The sequence below is a fragment of the Antechinus flavipes genome, chromosome 1, assembly GCF_016432865.1.
Source record: "Antechinus flavipes isolate AdamAnt ecotype Samford, QLD, Australia chromosome 1, AdamAnt_v2, whole genome shotgun sequence".
In the NCBI taxonomy this organism is placed as follows: domain Eukaryota; kingdom Metazoa; phylum Chordata; class Mammalia; order Dasyuromorphia; family Dasyuridae; genus Antechinus; species Antechinus flavipes.
This window is the reverse complement of record NC_067398.1, coordinates 478,952,921-478,975,485: the sequence shown is the minus strand read 5'-3', so window position 1 is coordinate 478,975,485 and position 22,565 is coordinate 478,952,921. Positions and strand designations below refer to the sequence as shown.

General features: G+C 32.0%; 1 protein-coding gene across 1 annotated transcript in view; it reads left to right on the top strand.

Annotated features, from left to right (window-relative positions):
* SPIDR (scaffold protein involved in DNA repair) overlaps window positions 1-22,565 on the top strand; it is a 531,639-nt gene that overhangs the window by 165,535 nt on the left and 343,539 nt on the right. Inside the window, exon 8 of the mRNA XM_051970228.1 lies at window positions 6,351-6,567. Within this exon, the coding sequence (XP_051826188.1) occupies window positions 6,351-6,567 (217 nt within the window). The remainder of the gene's footprint in view (window positions 1-6,350; window positions 6,568-22,565) is intronic.

Below are 22,565 nucleotides of genomic sequence, written 5' to 3'. Positions count from 1 at the left end.
GCAGGTTTTTTGTTTGCTAATTTTCCTTAAAGACTAACCTGATATATGTCTTTATTATGATTTTAGAACTTTCATATAGTTTTTGGAGTTAGAATGTTAGCAAAATAAATCCCTTGAAAAGGTATACTTCCATTGATAATTTATTTTATATAGGAAGTTATTGGGTAATCTACCAGATTATGGTAATCCCAATTAGGATTACTGACCCAGCAGGATTTGTACATGATTGGAAGGGGACAAGTTAGAGTTTAGTTGCTCAAATCTCTTGGGATTGTGGATGAACATTTAGATTGTTTGGTCAGACTTGTTTAGAATTTTTTTTTTTAATGTTGGTTTCAGATTTCCATTTCATGTTTGGAATTATTGTGGCTTTGCCCTAAGAATGTTTTAGACTGGGTGAAAGGCAAAAAAAAAAAAAGTGGAATGGAGAAGTGAGAGCATTATTGTTTACTGTTCAGTGAGTGAGTCCTTGTGGTTAGGAAATGCGTCTGTTTGGAGATTGCTGGATGACTTGAGACTTGATGGAGGGCTGTAATTCTTAGATACACAAAAAAATCCTGTTCTTACAGGAGGGGTGTGTGAAGTTTTTCCAAAATTTAGATTCTGTGCATCATAAACTATTGTTTTGACTTTCTTAATGGGTTTTATGTGTAATTATGTGTAAACTGAATTTAATGGTAGCTTGTTAGGATTTATTGAAAGGATTAATATGATTTTGAATGAAATTTCAAAGCAGTTATGATATTTAGTAGTGCAGCCAACTTAATTAAAAAATATATTTATTCAGCAAGGCACAATGTTGATCCTTGTATTGGGACAGCTAGGTGGTTCAGTGAATAGAGCACTGCATCTGGAATCAGGAGAAGCTGAGTTCAAATTGAGCCTCAGACATTTCCTAGCTGTGTGATTCTATACAATTACTTAACCTCTATCTGGATCGTTTTATCTACTATTTAATGGGAATAATAGCAGTACCTGTCTGTACAGGGTGTTGTGCAGCTCAAACAAGATAATATTTGTAAAGTACTTAATACTTGGAAACATTGTAAGTGCTATATAAATGCTTATATCTCTTACTGGTGTACTTTCCTACCAATCTTTACTAGATAGGAAGAGTATATATCACAATACTAGATGATTAGAAATAATTGATGAGTGAGTCTAAAGAGCCTTGCTGTTATTCCGCTAGGGATTTATGACCAAGGACCCTGAACTTAGCACAAATATGTAAAAATAGTAATATAACATAACATATTGCAAACAAACATTGGAATTGCAGTTGGAAGACCTTAGTTTTAAGTCCAGATTCTTTCCTTTTATATATGAAAATTGGACAAATTGCTTAACCTCTCTAAGGCCTCATTTTATTCAGTTCAGACTCAATGGTCTCGTTTCCTTTTTAATCCTAAATTTTATGATAATTAACTTTCAGTTATTCTTGTTAACGGAGGTAATAATGGTATAGACAATTCCAAGCAATTAATCATTTTAATTATCCTAAGAAGGTAATTAATAATCCTTAGAGGCAGTTGGGTGGTACAATGGATAGAAATTGGGGTCTTGAGTCAAGAAGAACAAAGTTCAAATTCAGCCTCAGACTGTCTTAATATCACTGTGGTCAAGGCATTTCACCTCTGTCTGCCTCAGTATCCTCATCTGTAAAGAAGGGATAATAATAGGACTTACACTCTCAGGAATGTTGTGAGGATCAAATAAAATAATATTTGTAAAGTGCTTAAAGTAATAGTACTTTGTATATAATAGGTACTATATTAATGATGTATATTTATTATTATTGTCATTGTCATCATCATCATCATCATCACCAGTGTTTGAATATTTTACGTGCATTGTTGGCTTTTCTGTTGTAGCAGATTTACTTTTCTGATTTAGTTTGCATATATTCATATTAAAATTAATTTGCATTTCCTGAACAAATACCAAATACAGTTAAGAAAAGGGGGAAAGAAACTTGAAATCACTCTGACTAGCAATGAAAAATATAATTAAATGCTTTTTGTGTATAGTACATACAAGTACTTGGTGTGCAATTAACTGAAATAATGTTAAAATTAGGGAGACTACAATAATAAGAATAATAGCTAATGGTAATGATAATAGCCAATATTTATATAACACTTTGAGGTTTATAAAACACTCTGCATACATTTTCTTGTGTAAATTTGAAGAAATCAGAGCTTTTGGAGGAAAGTCTTTTGTCAATCTTGTCAGTACATATTCAACAACTCTCATAGCAGTTTCTCTCCCCCTTTCCCTCCCCCCCAACTCACACAGTTTCTAGCCTAGTCTAAGGCCTCACAATCTATCAAAATTACTGCAGTTGTCTTTTAATTGGTTTCCTTGCTTTCGGCCTTTCACTTCCCACACAACTATTTTCTTGTAACAAAGGTCTTACCATGTCAATTTGTCTTCCTCCATCTCAGTGACCCAGGTGATTCTCTAGGGTCAGATATTAAACTCCTCTGATTTCTAAACTCCTTCACAAACATGGTTCCAATTTGTACTGCTAATATCACAATACATTACTCCCCTTCTTGCTCTGCAGTCCAGCCAAATAGGCTCACACATGACATTTCCTTTCCCTTCTCCATGGCCTTGTCTCTATGCCTGGAATGCATTTGTTCCTAACCTCCACCTTTGAGGAACTAGTTTCCTTCAACTTTCTACATGAAGCCTTTTCCTGATTCCTCTCCTCAAATGTTAAAAGTTTCCTCTTTCCCAGATTACTTCATGTGTATTTTGTATCTAAGTATAAGTATCCATGTTGCCTTTTACAATAAAAGATAAGCTCTTTGAATTTAAGTAGTTTCATTGATAGCTTTATGTCTCCAGAGATCAGAGTGTAGTCTATACACATAGTAGGTGCTTAATAATTTTTTGTCAACCTGATCCAACTATTCTGGAGAGCAATTTGAAGCTAAGCTCAAAAGGCAAGCAAACTGTACTTATTATTTGATCCAGCAATACTATCACTAGGTCTGTATTCCAAAGAGATTACAAAAAAGGGGGAAAGGACTTACTTGTACAAAAATATTTATGATAGCTCTTTTTTTTTTTTTTGTTGGGGCCAAGAATTGGAAATTGAGGGGATGCCCATCAACTGGGGAATGGCTAAACAAAGTGGGGTATATGAATATAATAGAATACTATTGCACGATAGGAAATGATGAGCAGGCAGATTTCAGAAAAATCTGGGAAGATTTAACATGAGCTGATGCAGAGTCAAGTGAATGGAACCAGAACATTGTACACAGTAACAACATTGTAGGATGATCAATTGTGAATGACTAGCTGTTCTCAACAATACATGATCCAAAACAATTCCAAAAAACTTATGATAAAAATACTATCTATATCCAGAGAAGAAACTGCTGGAGTCCAAATGCAGATTGAATCATATTTTCATTTTTTTTTCTTGGTCTTTTTCTTCTTTTATAAGTACTTTGGAAATGCATCTTATATGATTGCACATATACAACTTATATCAAATTGCTTAGCATCTTAGGTAAGGAGAGGAAGAAAATTTGGACTCAAAAGTTTTTTTAAATGAATTTCAGGGGCAGGTAGGTGGTATAGTAAATAGAGTACCAGATCTGGAGTCAGGAGGACCTAAATTAAAATCTAGCCTTAAACACTTGAGACTTAACTCGCTGTGTCACCCTGATCAAGTCACTTAACTTTATTTGACTTGCAAAAAAGTTTATAATTTCTCTTCACATGTAATTGGAAAAACTAAAGCACTATTAAGAAAAAATAAATGTTTATTAATTGATTGAAAATATAAAAATATGGACATTATGTATGCTTTGTTCTTATATTAACTACAAGAATAGTAGTATTAAGGAATGAAGAGAGATTTGGGAGTTATTGATTTATAGATAATGGAAGAATTTCAAGAACTGCATGATTTTCCTGAAGAGCTTATCTTTCTATAAGATAATTTATTATTATTAATTGATTTAACTCAATATCCAGTTGCCTATTTATGAAGCAATTTGTCTGTTTCCACGTTACTACTCTGTTGACTCCCATGTTTCTTACTCTGAGAATGTGAGCAGAAAGAACAAATCTTATAGAATAACTTATTTAAAATGATTAATATAAAATATTTTGAATTATTACCAAAGCACATTTAATAAGAAAGTAGGAAGGCTAATAGTATCATCAAACTTTCTGGATTGAATAGCTGATTTAATGTAACATAGACATATTTGGGTGTCTCCAGACATTATTTGTTCAATGCTAAAGTGGTTAAGAAGCATGATAGGAAAAATAGCTAATATTTACCTTTAAAATATAAGAATTTTATACTATATGTGCATTATCTATGAACATAAATTACTAGGGTTCGTGATACTTTCCCCCCTTGTTCTCATTCCTTCATATATAGCATTTTCCATCACAGATAATCCATAATGTTTCCAAATCTGATTGTTTTTTACCTTTTACTGTTATTTTACTTTGAAGCAACTGACTGGATATTTGAATTGATGAAGAGTGAGAAATTAAGGATAATTCTGAGATTATACATATGGGAGATTGGAAGATCAAGGATTCTTAATTAAGAGGAGTAGTTTATAAACTTGTTTAAAAAATATTTGGGGGGTAGCTAGTGCCTCAGGGGATAGAGTACCAGCCTTAGAATTTGGAGGACCTGTATTCAAATGTGGCTTCTCAGTCACTTGACCCTTACTAGCCGTATGACCCTGAGCAAAAAAGAAAGCAAAAACAAAAACTACCCGATAACTATATTTCAGCATAATTGCTTTCATATTTAATTCTATATATTTTATATTATGTATCAAAACCATTATTTTGAAAAAAAAAATGTCTATAGGCTGGACCAGACTGTCAAAGAGAGCCATTATGAAAATCAATATGAAAAAAATACATAAAATAGTAAGAATCTTTACTTAGATAGGAATAAGGGGATTCTTATAAAAGAATGACTTTGGGTCAGAAAGATAATTAGTTCTATTTTGAACAGGCCACGAATAGAATCTTGACAATCATTCAAAGTTAAGGGGCATGTCTTGGTTGCTGACTCTACAGAAGAGACCAAGAAATAACAAATGCCAGATCAGACAGAAATCAAGAAAGAACACTATCATAAAAACTCAGAGAGAAGTCAGTTGTCTAGAGAAAAGTGTTTTTCAATATAAAATGCCCAGAGAGGTCAAGAGGAATGACAGCTACAAAAAGACCAACAGATTTGGTGATTAAGATATCATTGGTAACTTTGAAAACATCAATTTCAATTGAGTGATGAGTTCAAAAACTATATTGCCAGGGATTGAGGAGTGAATAGAAGTAAAAGAAGAGACAGCAAATACAAACAGCTTTTTTCCAGGTTTTTGGTTAAGAAAATGAGAAGCAATATAGAATGACAGCTTAAGGAAATGGTAGAATCTAACTGGTTGGTTATTTCCCACCCCCACCCCCACCCCCGGATGGAGAGATTTGAACATAGTTAAGGACCATTAGGGAAAAAAACCAACGGATAGGTAGAAATGAAAATTAGAAAGAGGAAGGGTGGAAAACTGCTGCAGGAGACAGGGGATGATTAACAGAGGAGTCTAAAAAGTTGGGAGAATATGGGATCAGTATAGATATAGCATTAGACTTAGCAAGGAGGAAGCCAATTTATCATCATAGTATGGGAAGAAGGAGAAATTTAAAAAGCTTTCAAGGGCTTTTGAGATGAAGAGAACAGAAGAAAAGAAAGTTCATAACAAATAGCCTCAATTTTCCCCTATAAAGTAGGAAGTGAGAACCTTAGCTTAGAGAGAATGGAGGGAGAGAGGAAACGTGGAAGGTTTGAAAAGAAAAAGTTTAGAATAGTTTCCATGGGAAGTGACATAGAGAATCTTATTTTGGAGGAATAAAATATAAAGCATCTATAAAATATATGTACAAGCCAGCTCATGTGGAAGAGGGGAAATTCCATCCAAAAAAAGTGTTATGCTACTGTACATTGTTTTTCTGGAGAATAGAAAAAATACACATAGGTTAAATATTTCATAAATCCAAGTTATGTATAGTTACATTGCCACATAAGTGATCTGTGATACATACATGCATGTATGTATGTAAATATATATATATATATAACATAAATGCACTACATTTTTTACATTTAGTACTATACATAATGTATAGGCCTATTTATATGTTTTTGATGATTAACAACAATATTGCCCATATGCCTTTGCAAAATATCCATAATTTATCTATTGCTATATTTTCTCTCAGGTTGGAAAATGGAAAGGGGAAATTCTATATAAGTGCATCTTTTTGAACTTTTTTTTGTTTCTGTCTTCATTTTGTAGTGAAAAAATCTGGAGTGTTGATTGTAAAGATTATAGAGATGCATGAGGAATGCACAATGCAGATTGCCATCTGTGAGCTCTTAGAGATGTCTCCTGCTGACAATTCTAAAGATTCTGTCCTGGACCCTGGGACCCCACTCAAGGTCCTGTTCACGAAGGAAACTGCAAGTCACCTGAAGGGTAGTCCACAGGATATCATCTATATCTATCCTCCCTGGTAAGTACAAAGTGTAGTTTTAATAATTGCAGCTTGTAACTCTTGTGTTGTATAAAAAGGCATTTTTATCTGGAACATTTTTGTCATATTATTATAGAAAAGCCTTCTGCAGAAGGGAGCCAGGTTTTGTCTTATGTTTTATGTAACAGAGACGATGAACTGTCTTTGGCGGCTTGTTAGTGCTTCTGGCAGGCAGATTAGTGCCTAGAAGAAAAAAAAATTCAAGATTCCTGCCAGCTAAATGTTGTTTTAAAAACTGACTGCTTTTGTTTTATTTTTGTTTGTTTTTTAAAATTGTTGTTCCAATGAAAGAATTAGTGGCAAAAATATAATAATCAATTAATATAAATATGTTAATAAGTCAGAAAATTTCTTACATAGTTCTGAATTTAGCTTCCTGAAAAGCACAAAATCTATGTAACAGTGGGATGTTAACTTTTACAATTCTTTTTGTCTTGTTTTTACTATAGCCATGTTCCTTTTAATAAAATAATTTCCTCTTAGCACTCTTCCTTTCCCTGTTCTGTTCCATTTCCCACCTTGGAACCCAGTAATATCATTAAATACTTAATACTTTTAGAAAACCAAGCAACACAGTGATTACATCTGACAGTGTTTCATATTTTAGTTCTCTACTTCTCCACATAAAGAGGAGAAAGATGTGTTTCTTTAGCATTTTTTTTTTGAAATTATTCACTATAACCCACCCAGTTTTTATCATGTATTATTATTTTGGTTCTGTCTTTATATTTTTCTTTACATTTCTTATGTTCATAATTTTTTTCATAATAATATTTCATAAATTTGTATACAATGAGGATGTATTCTGATGGAAGTTGATTTCTATGACAAAGAGACCTAACTGAGTTTCAATGGATAAATGATGGACAGAAACAGCTACACCCAAAGAAGGAACACTGGGAAACAAATGTGAACTATTTGCATTTTTGATTTTCTTCCCGAGTTATTTTTACCTTCTGAATCCAATTCTCCCTGTGCAACAGGAGAACTGTTCGGTTCTGCAAATATGTATTATATCTAGGATATACTGCAACATATTTAACATATATAGGACTGCTTGCCATCTTGGGGGGGGGGGTGGAGGGAGGGAGGGGAAAAAAATCGAAACATAAGCGAGTGCAAGGGATAATGTTGTAAAAAATTACCCTGGCATGGATTCTGTCAATACAAAGTTATTATTAAATAAAATAAAATTTAAATTTAAAAAATAAATAAAATTAGTATACAAGAATTTGTTTAGCCATTTGCCCAATCAGTAAAGGCTGATTTGATTTTCAGTCTTTTGTTTTTTGTTTTCAGATTTGATTTTGCTGTAACTGTTACTATATTGTTACCTATAGCAACTTTTTTTTTGTTATGACTTACTTGAGATATATATTTGAAAGTGGGATTCTGGGCCCAAAGGATATGACTTCAGTCATTTTTTTTTAAATTCTGAATTGTTTTCCAAAGTTACTCGATTTTCACATTCTAGAACATGTGTTAGTGTCTTTGTCTTCCCATACCCTTTTCTTACAACTGTCTCCATTTTTTCTCATTTTTACCAATATGAGATATATCAGATAAAATCTCAGTTTCTGTAATTTGTATATCTTTTTTTTTTTTAGAACAGTCTTTTATGGTTGTTGATTATATTTGCTCAAACAGTGTATCAGAAAACTTTGTTTTCAAAGCTTTTGATCAGTGGAGAATGGATCTTGAACTTATATACAGAGTCTTATACAAGTGAATATTTTATGTATTAGACTCATTATAAATATTTAATACAAAGGGTTTTTTCCCACTTGATAGTTTCTGGCAACAGGAATTTTTTTCATGCAAAAGCTATTTAATTTTAATGTAATTGATGCTGATTATTTTGTTTTGTACAATCATTTCTATGCCTTGTTTATTTAAAAATTTCCCCCCCTAAGTCTGGGATTGACAGTACTACTGGGTTTTATGAAGCTGGTGGTTCTTTTAAGCTTGGGAGTTCAAAACTGCTGTAGGGCTAAAAGCCTATTGGGTGTTTACACTGATTCCAATATGCTAAGCTTTTGGAGTGGAAGACCAACAGGTTTCCTAGGGAGAGGAAAACAAGCCCAGGGTAGGAATGGAGCTGGTCAGTTTTTGAGCAGATTGATGATAGTTGCTCTACTTTCACCCTGAGAGATCAAGTACCCTTCTCTTCAATTTTCCTCAAAAAATTCTCCCACTTATCATATCAATGAAAAGAATCTCTTGTGGTACATAATTTTGTTGTTGTTTGATCTTTTCTATTTAGGTTTTGCATACTTTTTGGAGTTCACTGTGATATATATGTGTATAACTGTGGATCTGAACCTAATTTCTGCCAAATTGTCTTAATAGTTTTCATAGCAGCTTTTGTTGAATATGTTTGTCAAACACTGGACTACTGTCGTGTTTGATCTCATCTGAGTTTTGCTTTAGTATAGTATGCTTTACTACTCAACTTTTGAATTTTTTTAACCATTACTAAATGGTTTGGGGGCTTTTGCTTCATATTAGAGTTGGAGATTTGTTAAATCTATGTCTGATTTTTTTTCACATTTCCTCTTGAATAAAACATTGTTCTTCTAAATGAATTTTGTCTAATTTATAAAGAAATCTTTGTCCATTTAATTTAGGTAGTATAGTCATTTTTGTTACTAGTCACTATTAACTATTAATTAATAAATAGTAATTTATTATTGATATAGTAAAGCCATGCACAATGACTTTCCAAATATTGACTTTGATTTTATTTTTGTAAAAAGTGTTTCATACTTATAATATAAATATCAAATGTCTTTTGGTAGATTAATAGCTGACATTTATGTCTTTTTTGAATGACTTTTTATTGTTTCCTCCTGGTTTTCATTAATACTATGTAAACATATCACTCATTTTTGTGAATTTATTTTGTATCTTGCAGTTTTATTGAAGTTATTAATCACCTTAGTTTATTTACTGATTCCCTGTGGTATTCTAAGTAAGCCATCTTATCTATAAATAGAAACTTTTTTCCTCCTTTTCAGTATTTATACCTTTAATTTCTCTCTTTCACCTTATTGCTATAGCTAACATTTCTAGAGTTATTTAAACTGTGAGAATAATTTTCTTAAGAGAAAAAATTGTCTTTATAAAAGTAAAAGACACCTCCTCTTCTCCACCCTCAGTTGTCTCTTAGAGTTACAGAATTTTACAAGCAGAAAGTCCTTTAAAGTTCATAACTGTGCATAGCAAATGCACAGACTCTGTTTTCTACAACACAGCTTTTCAGATATTTGAAGATACTGTTATATCTTTCTGGGTATTCTCCTCCTCAGGATAAGCCAATACAAATCCTTAAACCAGTCCTCTGAGTTTATATTATATTATATATATATAATATATTATTATATATTATAGCAGATGAATATCACAGTCAAATGTCAAATGAACAGAGCACTGAACCTCAAAAGTTATTTTATCTTACCACATTAATATCTTCATTTATAAAATGAAGATAATAAAAACAGCTTCCTCCAAGGATTATTATGAGGATCAAATGAGATACTTGTAGAGCATTTTGGAAAGGCATTATCTAAATGCATGCTACTATTATTTTTATTATTTTATTATTTTTATATTTATTTATTTTATATTTTATATTTATTAATTATATTTATATTTATTATTATTATTATTTTAGATTCTCTACTACCTTTTTTGCTCTTTCCTACTTGAATTTTTTTTAAAAAGGAAGGAATAAATTGAAATTAACTGGATTCATTAAAATACAGTCAGTGATGATAATATAGACATTTAAAATTTTTAAAAACTAAAAATGAGGAGTCTTTGTTCCTGTCTGTTCTATTTTCCAGGCTGTTTTTGGTGTAGATGAAGATAAAACTCAGTCATGGAAAGCATATTTCATTTTATCTGAACTTAACAGTATTGAGGGAATGAGAATTCCAACTATTACCTGAAAGATCAATTAAACATGTTATTTCAAATTAAAATGAGGAAGCCATTGCCTGAAAAGCATATGCGACAGCTGACATTCAGATTTTCTTACCATAGCAGAAACTTTAGAATGGATTCTTAGCAAGTATCAAGTGAGATACCTCTATTCAAAACTTTTCCCCCTTCCACAGAAGGTATTAATGCTTCTTAAGGGGTTGCTTCTCTTTGCTTTTCAGAACAGATAATATTAAATTATCAGGCACATAGCAAATGCTTAATAAATGCTTTTTGATTGACTGTTAACCTTAATTTTTCAGGTTCCTTTAGGAATTATGATTCCATTTAAATGCTTTAAAATAATTTGTAAAAGCTTGTTTAAAATAATTGCTTAGGCATAAAGAGAACTTAGGAAAGGAGGACAGCTTTATTACATTGATAATATTTGGAAATAATTTTTAAAATATTCAGCAAAAACTTTATAGCATCTTTTTTATGTTTCCTTAAATAAATTTCTTAATTTAACATAAACAAAACTCTTAAGCAAAAATTATTCACAACATGGGTGAATGCCTGTTGTTAGAAATCCTGGCACTCTTTTTTTTTTTCCTAAGTTCTCACCCAGAACATTAAAAATCATAGGGCTGTGTCAACTTGCTCAACTACATAAATGGAACTGATTTGGTTCATCTCATTGTTGAAGAGAGCCACGTCCATCAGAATTGATCATCACATAGTATTGCTGTTGAAATGTATAATGATCTCCTGGTCCTGATCATTTCACTCAGCATCAGTTCATGTAACTCTCTCCAGGCCTTTCTGAAATCATCCTGCTGGTCCTTTCTTACAGAACAATAATATTCCATAACATTCATAGACCACAATTTATTCAGCAATTCTCCAATTGATGGGCATCCACTTAGTTTCCAGTTCCTAGCTACTACAACAAGGGCTGCCACAAACATTCGTGCACAAACAGATTCCTTTCCTTTTAAAATCTCTTTGGGATATAAGTCCAGTAGTAATACTGCTGGATCAAAGGGTATGCACAGTTTGATAACTTTTTGAGCATAGTTCCAAATCGCTCTCCAGAATGGCTGGATATATACACATTTCTACCAACAATGTATCAGTGTCCCAGTTTTCCCACATTCTCTCCAACATTCAGCATTATCTTTTTCTTATTTATTTATTTATTTACTATCTATTTATTCTAGCCAATCTGAGAAGTATATAGTGGTATCTCAGAGTTGTCTTAATTTGCATTTCTCTGATTAATAATGACTTGGAGCATCTTTTCATATGGCTAGAAATAGTTTCAATTTCTTCATCTGAAAATTGTTCATATCCTTTGATCATTTATCAATTGGAGAATGGCTTGACAGAAATCAAATTTAAAAGAAAGGATAAAGTCCAATAAAATGAGCAAAAACAACAAAAAAGAATTTAGTCATAGGAAATTATTGTGGTGACAGGGAAGATCAAGACACAGAAGAAGACAACAATGTCAAAAAATATATAGACAAAACTCCAAAGATAAACAGGAAGCCCAAAAAAGAACTCATGGAAGAATTCAAAAAAGAGCCTAACAATCATGTAAGTGAGGTACAAAAAAAAATTGGAGGAAAAAAATGAGAGAGATTAAGCAAAATTATGAAAAAAAGAGTCAGCAACTTGAAAAAAAAATAACTGCTTAAAAAGTAAAATTGGCCAAATGGAAAAGGAAATACAAAATTCCACTGAAGAAAGCTAATCCTCAAAAAGTACCATTAGCCAAATAGAAAAGAAAATAACAAAAACTAATTTAGGAAAATAACTCCTTAAAAGTTAGAATTGGGCAAGTGTAAGTTAATGGCTATGAGCCATCAAGAATCAATTAAACAAATTAAAAAGAATAAAAAAAAAATAGAAGAACATTTAAAATACCTCATGGGAAAGACAACTGATGTAGAAAATAGATCCAGAAGAGACAATATCAGAAATATTAGACTATCTAAAAGCCACAATCAAAAGGAGGACTTGGACAGCATCTTTCAGGAAATTATTGAGGAAAACTATCCTGGATTTTACCCAAAGAGTAAAATAGGCATTTAAATAATCCACCACCAATCACCTCTGGAAAGAGATCCCAAAATAAAAACTTCAAGGAATATTATAGCCAAATGGCAGAACTACTAGGTCAATTTAAAAATACTGCAAGTAGTCAGAAAGAAACCATTCAAATATGAGAGAGCCACAATCAGGATTACATAGGACTTAGAAGCTACAACATTAAAACATCAGAAGTCGTGGAACATGATATTCTGGAAGGCAAAGAAGCTAGAATTATAATTCTAGGAATCACTTACCTAGCAAAATTAAGGGTAATACATCAAGAGAAAAGAGGTCATTCAATGAAATAGAAGGATTTTGAACTCTGATAAGACAAGAATCAAACCAAAAATTTGATCTCCAATATTACAACCCAAAAAAAGCATAAACAGGTAAAAAGAGAAAAGAAAACATAAGGGATTCAACAGAGTTGCATTGCTTTCATCCCTGCATGGGAAGATGATACATATAATTCTTAAAAATTGGATTACTAATAATATAGTTAGAAGGAATTTGCATAGATATAGGGTATAGGTATAAGGTGAATTTGAGGGAATGACATAAAAAAATAAGAAAAGAGTACTCTGGGTCAAAAGTAAGGGAAAGGTAGAATGGGGTAAATTATTTCACATGAAGAGGTGAAAAAGACCTATTACAGCAAGGAGGAAAATGGAAGTGAGTTTTGGGCATTGCTTAAACTTTACCCTTATCAGTATTGACTCAAAGAAGAAATAATATACACAATCAGGTGAAAATAAAAATATATTTTACCTGACAGGGAAGTAGGAAAAGTGGAGATTCTATAAAGATGGAGTGATGGGAACTTATTGTAAGGAGTGTAAAGTTCCAAATTGTTTTCCAGAATGGTTGCTCAATTTTCCCACATTCTCTCCAACATTTATCCCTTTCCTTTTTTTTTTTTTTTTTTTGTCATATCAGCCAATCTATTTGAGAAATGAGACTTTTATTAGAGTACACTGAGAACTCAGTCAAACCTATTCCCCAATTGATAAATTATCAAAGGGTATGAATAGGCAATTTTCAAATGAAGAAATCAAAGCTATCTTAGGAAATGAAGCAATGATGAATTCAACAATATGAAGAAATACTCTAAATCACTTTTGATTAGAGAACTGCAAATTAAAACAACTCTGAGATACCACCTGATAACCTGTCAGATTGGCCAATATGACAACCATTCTGGAAAACAATTTGTTTTCCAATAACAATCTTGTGCATATTTTGGATCCAGCAATACCACTACTAGGTGGTTTGTATCTCAGAGATCATAAAAAAAGAGAAAAGGACCTATATGTACAGAAATATTAACAGCAAACCTCTTTATAGTGGCAAAATATTGGAAACTGAAGGGATGCCCATCATTTGGGAAATAACTGAACAAGAAGTGGTATATGAATGTAATGAAATATTATTGTGCAATAAGAAATGATGAACAAACATATTTCAGAAAAACCTGGAAAGACTTACGTGAGTTGATACAAAGTGAAATGAGCAGAACCGAGCATGGGGACAGAGAGGAGATATTATACACAGTATCAGCAACACTGTATAATGATCAACTAAGATGGACTCAACTCTTCTCAGCAACACAGTGATCCAAGACAAGTACAAAGGACACATGAACGAAAATGCCATCCATAACCAGATAAAGAATTGATGGACTCCACATACTTATTGAAGCATATTTTTTCACTTACTTTATTCTTTCATATATTTTTCTTTTGATGTTTCTTCTTTTATAACTGTGATTAAGTTGGAAATATGTTTTACATGATACAAAATTAGAGAAACTACCCCAAATATTCATATGGACATATTTATGTCCAACCTGTGGCAGAGCATTCTGAGCTTGTATTGATGTCTGATCAGCCACAGTCAAACACACTATAATTTGAATCCAACATAGTAAAGTCATTTTGTCCTCTTCAAAAACAATGGACAACAGTTCACCCACATGTATAAACTATATCAAAGTGCATACCATCTTTGGAAGGGGAAGGGAGGGAGAAAAATTTGGAACTCAAAATCTTGTAAAAATAAATACTGAAAATTGTTTTGGCATATAATTGGGAAAATGCTCTTTAAAAATAAAGCATATATTCACCTTAAAAAATAAAATTCAGTATTCATAGTCACCATCAAGGCTGTAATGAATTTTTTTTCATCTTTACCTGTTGAAAATTTTTTTTCCTGAAAGACCCAGCACAGATACTATCTCCTGTATGAAAACTTATTTAAAAAAAAAATCTGCAGTTGAAAGTATTTATTTCATCCTCAAATCTTTGCTTTTATTCTTTGCATTTATTCTTTGTCCTTATGTTTTACCTTGTATCGTCTTTATCTTTATGTTTCCCCATTACTTTATGTTCTTCTCAAAAGTAGGAACTGTCATTTTTCATTTCTTCCTTTTTTTTTTTTTGTTTTTTTTTGTTGTTGTTGTTGTTGTTGTTTTATTTTGTTTTCTCTTAAGAACTTAAGTACTTAGCCCTTGGTATACAGTTACTATGTTAATTAAATTAAATTTTTTTTTATTAATTGCATTATAGATCTAGACCTGAAAGGCACCTTAGAGACCATCTAGTTCAGTACCTTTATTTTACTAGGAGAGAAACTAAAGACCAGGGAGTTTGTTAAATGACTTATCAAGTCATTTAGGTAACAAACATCAGTGTTTGAATTTGAAACCAAGTCTTCTGTCTTAAGTCAGTATTTTTTCTATTACTTTATGCTTTTTATAAATATAGCTAAGAGAAGGAAAGACAAGAAAGGAATTTATAGAGATGCCAGTCAGATTGGGTGATATCAGATCTAGCATATCCCCTCTTCATTTTCCAGCTCTTTTGTTTCCTAAATTATCTCAATGTTTTGGAACTGGGACATGTCTGCACTTTAATTCAGAATTCTTTGTTTTTAGCCAAATGTTGAATGAAATTAGTCTGGATGTCACTTAAAAATAGCTCTCTCTCTTTCTTAAAAATTGAGGATTGGACTTTTAAAAATTATATTAAAATGGGAATTTGGCATAGAACACAAAGTATTTCCTCCCCTTGGGCTATCTCCTCTTTCCCCACCAGAGAAGTTTTGTGTTCATCTAAATTGTTCTTTTAAAAAAAGCGGACAGTTTACACAACCAGTAGCTTTAAAAATACCCCCTTTTATACTTAAATACCAGCAATAATAACAATAAAACTTTATATAATGAATTGTCACTTTTTCTCATGAGAACTTCAAAGTTATTTGTGGACCTTATTTAATCTTTACTGAATCTCTATAAAATAAAATATTGCTTCCTTTTAGCTAGTGGAGAAGTTGAAGCATTTAGATTTTGACAGTGAGAAGGGTAATATTACTTGCATTACAAAGAATACATGGATGTATAGAATAGTCAGCATCTTTGGAAAGGGGAAAAGTTCTGTGATAGTTTTACGCTTAAATCGAAGCAAAAGGAATATTTTGACAATTTGTCCCTGGGACAGGAAACAGAAAGTTTCTTTAAAAATAAGAGGAAAAGAACTTCACAAAGCTTAAGAATTATTTATCCCATATTAGGCTATGAGCAAGAAGAGGAGACCTAATTGGTTTTATAGTATTATATATATGAGAGGCTGAATTATTTCAACAGACCCTCTTTAGGAACTAGTTTAAATAGGATGGACAACCATAAGGTCCAACCCTTACTTTTCAACTCATTCAACAACAATAGCAGTAGAAATAGTAGTAGTAATAGTAAAAATAGAAGTACTGGTAGTAACTAGCTTTTTTATGCTGCTTTAAGACTTGCAAAGCAATTTGCAAATATTCATTTGATTCTCACAACCACCCTCGTAGGTATATGCTATTGTTGCCTCCTTTTACAGATGATGAAATTGAGGCAGTCAGGGTTAAGTGACTTGCCCAGAGTCACACAATTAGTAAGGGTCTAAGGCCAAATTTGAAATAAGATCATCCTGATTCCAAGACCAATACTTTATCCACTATATCACCAACTCATCCAACTTGAAATTCTGTTGTTCTCATTTGTAGTTTACTTCTTTAATGTACTAATTAGTGCTTTTATCCATGTGAATGACTACAGTAGATCACAGCACATCCCTTTCCTCCCTCTCTCCCCACCGCTTTTTAAAAGAGTTTATGGCCCTAAATCACCACTGTTACTTATCATCCAATTTATAGATAAAGATTTTCTTGTACCCTATCACATAGTAGCCATTTTTCTCTTAATAAGCTTTGCTGATCTAAACATTTGTTAACCAAACGCATGAATAGCTAGGTGGAATAGTGCTGGTGCTGAAGGCTCATCTTTCTGAATTCAAATCTGGCCTCAGACCCTAGCTTTGTGACCCTCGGCAAATCACTTAATCTTCTTGCCTCAGTTTTCTCATCTGTAAAATAAGGTAGAGAAAAAAATGGCAAACCTCTCCAGTATTTTTGCCAAGAAAACCCTAAATAGGATCATTCATGATTGAAACAATTGAACAGTAAAAATAACCAGATGTATGAAACAAGTTTTCCTACCTTGGTAGTACTGTGACTTTTAAAAAGTTCAAGAGACAGTTTCTGGATAATTAATCATTTTGCTAATAATGCTAGCTTATTATTGCTGATTAAAAAAAAGGGGGGGGGGTCAGTGACAGTCTAAAATGGTAAAGACTTCTCATGGAATAACCTGAATGCTTTGTATGCCCTCCCTCAGAAGGATGAGTACTCCTGTAGTTGGCAATCAGTTCTGATTGGTTAACAAGTAATGAAAGAGAATAAGTATTATCTTAAGAGATGGATCTATTCTAATGAAGGGCTGGGAGACATAACTTTGATGATGTTGTTTACTTCCAAATTATCCCAACCTTGGGCAATTCAGTCAAAGAATTTACCTCCATCCAGACTTGAGTAGAGCAAAGTGGACTTAACTACATAGGTGATGTCTGAATAAGATAGTTAAAAAAGTTACTCCAGTCCTTTGACCTAACCCTGCCACTATTCAATGTGTATCTCAAAATAGATAAAAAACAAAAAGGGAAAGGACTGATATCTACAAAAATATTTATAATTGCTCTTTTCTGGGGGCAAAGAATTGGAAATTGAGGGAATGCCTGTCCATTGGAGGAATGGATCAACAAATTATGGTATGTGATTATAATGAAATATTCTTGTACTCTTAGAAGTGATGATCATGATGCCCTCAGAAAAACCTGGAAAGACTTCTATGAGCTGATACAAAGTGAAATGTTACAAAGTAACAAGCAAACTTGTAAGATGATCAGCTGTGAATAACTGAATATTCACAGAATAAAATAACTATTTTCAGCAATACAATGATCCAAAACAATTCAAAAGGACTTGTGATAAAAAGTGCTATCCGCAAGCAGAGAACAAACTCATGGTGCCTTTTTACAGATTGAATCATACTTTTTTTTTTTTTTGACCTGTCTTGTGGCTTTTTCTTTTTTTCTTTTTTCTTTTTTTTTTTTTAATTTTAATTTTATTTTATTTAATAATAACTTTGTATTGACAGAATCCATGCCAGGGTAATTTTTTACAACATTATCCCTTGCACTCGCTTATGTTTCATTTTTTTTTCCCCTCCCTCCCTCCACCCCCCCCCCAAGATGGCAAGCAGTCCTATATATGTTAAATATGTTGCAGTATATCCTAGATACAATACATATTTGCAGAACCGAACAGTTCTCCTGTTGCACAGGGAGAATTGGATTCAGAAGGTAAAAATAACTCGGGAAGAAAATCAAAAATGCAAATAGTTCACATTCGTTTCCCAGTGTTCCTTCTTTGGGTGTAGCTGTTTCTGTCCATCATTTATCCATTGAAACTCAGGTCTCTTTGTCATAGAAATTCACTTCCATCAGAATACATCCTCATACAATATCGTTGTTGAAGTGTACAACGATCTCCTGGTTCTGCTCATCTCACTCAGCATCAGTCCATGTAGGTCTCTCCAAGCCTCTCTGTATTCATCCTGCTGGTCATTCCTTACAGAGCAACAATATTCCATAACATTCATATACCACAATTTACCCAGCCATTCTCCAATTGAGGGGCATCCTGAATCATACTTTTTTAAACTTAATTTTTCTTGATGGTTTTTGTTTGTCTATGTTTTCTTTCACAACATGACTACATATGTATAACCTATATCAAATTGCTTGCCTTCTCAATGAAGGATAGTAGGGAGAAAGGGAGAGAATCTGGAATTCAAAGTTTTAAAAACAAATGTTAAAATTTGTTTTTACATGTAATTGGGGGACACCGGAATACTAAATAAATGAAAGTTTTTTTAAAAAATGCTTTTCTGTGAATGTCTGTGGAAAAAATAGGAAGTTAATTCAATCTCATCAGCAGTATCCTTCAGAGAATAAAAAACCTACAGCCTTCTGAAAAAATCCTGGTCCTAATTCAATTATTGATTATAAATATGAAAGAGAAATAATTTTTTCTCTTGGGATCTGATGAACCTGAGGACCTACGGATGTCCTAGATGCTTTGTATTATGATTGGAATAGAACTTTATTGGAAGTCCCCATTCTTCAAAGAAAATCAATTGGGTTATTATGGTTTTTTTATCAGAACATTCACAAAAAGAAGACATCCTTATTATTTAATAAATTTCTGTGGGTAGTAGAGAAAAGTTAAAATTGACAGTAATTGCCCTTAAAGATTTCAGTTTAACCTCATTCCCTATGGACAAAGCTGCCAAAAGTTTGGCTTCTTTTCATAAAAAAATTTTTAAGAAAAGTTATTTAAAGCATGAACTAGTTATTAAAAGTATGTGAAAACAGAGGTGTTATTTAAATTATGAGCTTTCTGTTTTTTAAGATATAATTTAAGGAATTATACCACAGCAAAAACAAAGAAAATTAAATATAAAATGCTCTGTTAAAATAAGGTTAAGGTTTAAGTTAAGTTAAACAAATCAAATAAAGACATAGCAAAAAATGAGTTCTTCAATCCTTAAATTACCCTGAACTGTATCTGAGACCCTGACAGGATATAAATTTTTAGAGTAATGTTCCAAACTCCATTTTGAGTAACATTTGGGAGCAACATTGTGATAAAATGAGATAATCTATTTTTGTAAACTTTTAACAGTAAGTCAAAATTCTTGAGAGAGGCAACATTGAATAGTAGTTAAAAGTGCTGGATTTGGAACCTGGTATACATAAGTTCAAATCCCCCCTCAATAGTAACTTTGCAAATTTCTGAAGATTTCTGAGTTGTAGTTTACTGTAAATTAAGGGGCTTGGATTAAATGGTCTCTACATTTTCCTCAAACTTTAAAACTATATGTTTTAATAATGGATCCAGGAATACTATGCTTGCTTTCCTTTCTGACACTGATTCTGACTCTCAGAACCTGACAACCATATCTCAATTTCCTTCTCACCCTGAACTTCCCTTTATGCCTGGGACTTTCTTACCCTATGGTATCTCTCTTCCTCAGCAGCCCTTTTCTCCTTTTGGTAAGTTCTTCCTGAGTCTCCATTTTAGGGATAGGCCCAGGCTGGTCATGCTTAAATTCCCTTCTGGATCTTTACCTCACACATTTTGGCACTTTGCTTTCTTTTGGGTTCTTCCAGGCTTCAGCCCCTTTTTCATTCCTTTTGGTGTATTGTCTTGTTCACTTAAAAGTAAACTCCTCGTAGGAAAGCAATGTTTTGTTTTTTTTCCTAGCATTTATGTCCTCAGCATTTAGCACACTGCTTGAAACTTAGTAAGATTTAATAAATGTTTATTGCCTTGCCTTTTTGCCATCCTTTGGGTGAAAATATACTTATATATGAGTTAAACTTGATCCTCTGACTCAATATCTAATCTCTTAGTAGCAGATTGCCTTCATATTAAAATTAAACTTACCCTTCTCCTCAAACCCCATATTTTACCAATTTTTAAACTTATTTATGAATTATAGCATTTTTTTCTCTGATATAGTTACAAGCATATGTTTAATATAGCTACTTGCAATATGTTCTGTTGTATTCTTAACAAAGATAAGTATTAGGTCTTACTTATAATTTTATTTTTCCTAAGGCCTCCATAGAGATGTGTTTTTTATTGAATTAAATAAATAAATTAAGCTCTATCTCTTAGTGTGTACACACTTATTTCAGATGGTATAGCTCTAGTGATTTAAAACCTAGGAAAATGGAAAACAGACATACAAGAACTGACAGAAAGTGAAGTGAGCAGAACCAGAAGAACATTATAAACTGTAGCAGCAATATTGTACAATGATCAGCTATAAGTGACTTTGCTATTCTTAGCAGTGCCATGATCCAAGACAATTCCAAAGGACTCATGATGAAAAATACCTTGCACAATTAGAGAATTGATACAGTCTGAACATGATTGAAGTATACTTTTTTCGCTTCTTATTTTTTTGGTCTGTTTTCTTTCGTAAACCTATTAATATGGAAATATATTTTGTGTGACTACACATGCATAATCAATATCAAATTACTTGCTTTTTCAATGAAGGGGGGAAAAAGACATGGGAGAGAATTTGGAACTCAAAATTTAAAAAAATTTGTTTAAAATTTTTATATGTAATTAGGGAAAAAGAGGAAGTTTGGTTTTTTTTAAAGGAAACTTAGCAAGAGAAGGTAGTTTAACAGTTCATAGAAAATAACCTATCATTAACTTCTGTTATCTGCTCACAATTATGTCTCCACTTAGATGATATTAATGAGAATTTATAGAGGGAAAATAACTTATTAGAAACATGATGCTTTATTGATAAAAATAAGAGGTTGTATTGCATATGCCAATATTTTTTTTAAAAAAGATTTATGAGTACAAACATTTACTTAACCTAAGGAGCATAAACAAAAAAATGCAGAACCTTTTGCTTTAAAAAAAAAAAAGTAGTGTTATAGATAAAAGGTTAAAAATTGTTCTTTACGATAGTAAATATTCATTCTAATGGCAGAAAAATCCAGCTTTTTTTTGTTTCAATCATTTTGTTTTGCTTTAATAATAATAATAATAAATTATTAAATTATTTTAAAAATCATTTTTCTTAGACACACCTTCAGTAAGATTAACACAAAATTTTGTTTCAGTAAAGATTCATATTAACTATTGTACATATTTTCTTCATCTAAATATCTATATTTTTATACATCTTATATATCTCTTGGTGTAAGGAGGAAAAGAAAATAATGCCTATGATCATTGAAAATAAATTAATTATTCACAAGCTTCTTGATTAATATAATGATCATTAAAATGTCATATGTCTCCAACTTATAAATTACAGTGAAAGGAAATGCTTTTAATGAAAGAAAAAGATTGCTGAGATTATATCCTTCTCTAAGTCCTGAAATTTCAGAAATATTTTAGACGTTTTAGATGCCTTTGTCTAATATGGATTCATGGAGTTATTTATAATTATGGTACAATCCATTTTGCCTGAATAAGGGAGATGAAAATTCCAGACATTGAATATGTGCTTTGAATGAAGGAAAATTGCCTGTTTTGTTAAAAATGATAGACTGTTTCCCTTCCCATTTTTTTTGTTTTCATTGAGATTAAAGAGAACATTTTAAATGTACCTACAGTGAGGAGAAGAGGTTTTTTCCCTTTACTGTACATTCCTGCTGTTCTATAAAACCATAGGTTTTAAGTGATACAACTAAGCCAATTCATCCTGAGTATTTAGAGGTGATAGAGGAAAAAGAGACACAAAATGAAACCAATCTTCTAATGTTTTTATGATGACATTTTCTTCAGCATTGATAGTGAAACTACCATATTTAAAGTTAACCACCTTGCTTTTCAATGTACCATATGGAAAAAGTAGCAAAGACAATTAAAAATAAGATAAAGTCAGAGTGACTGGACCTGATCAAATATTCAAAGATGAAATTCACATTGGATGTGATAGATTTTGAAATTATTAAGGCATCATCATTAAGGATGACTTAGAGAGG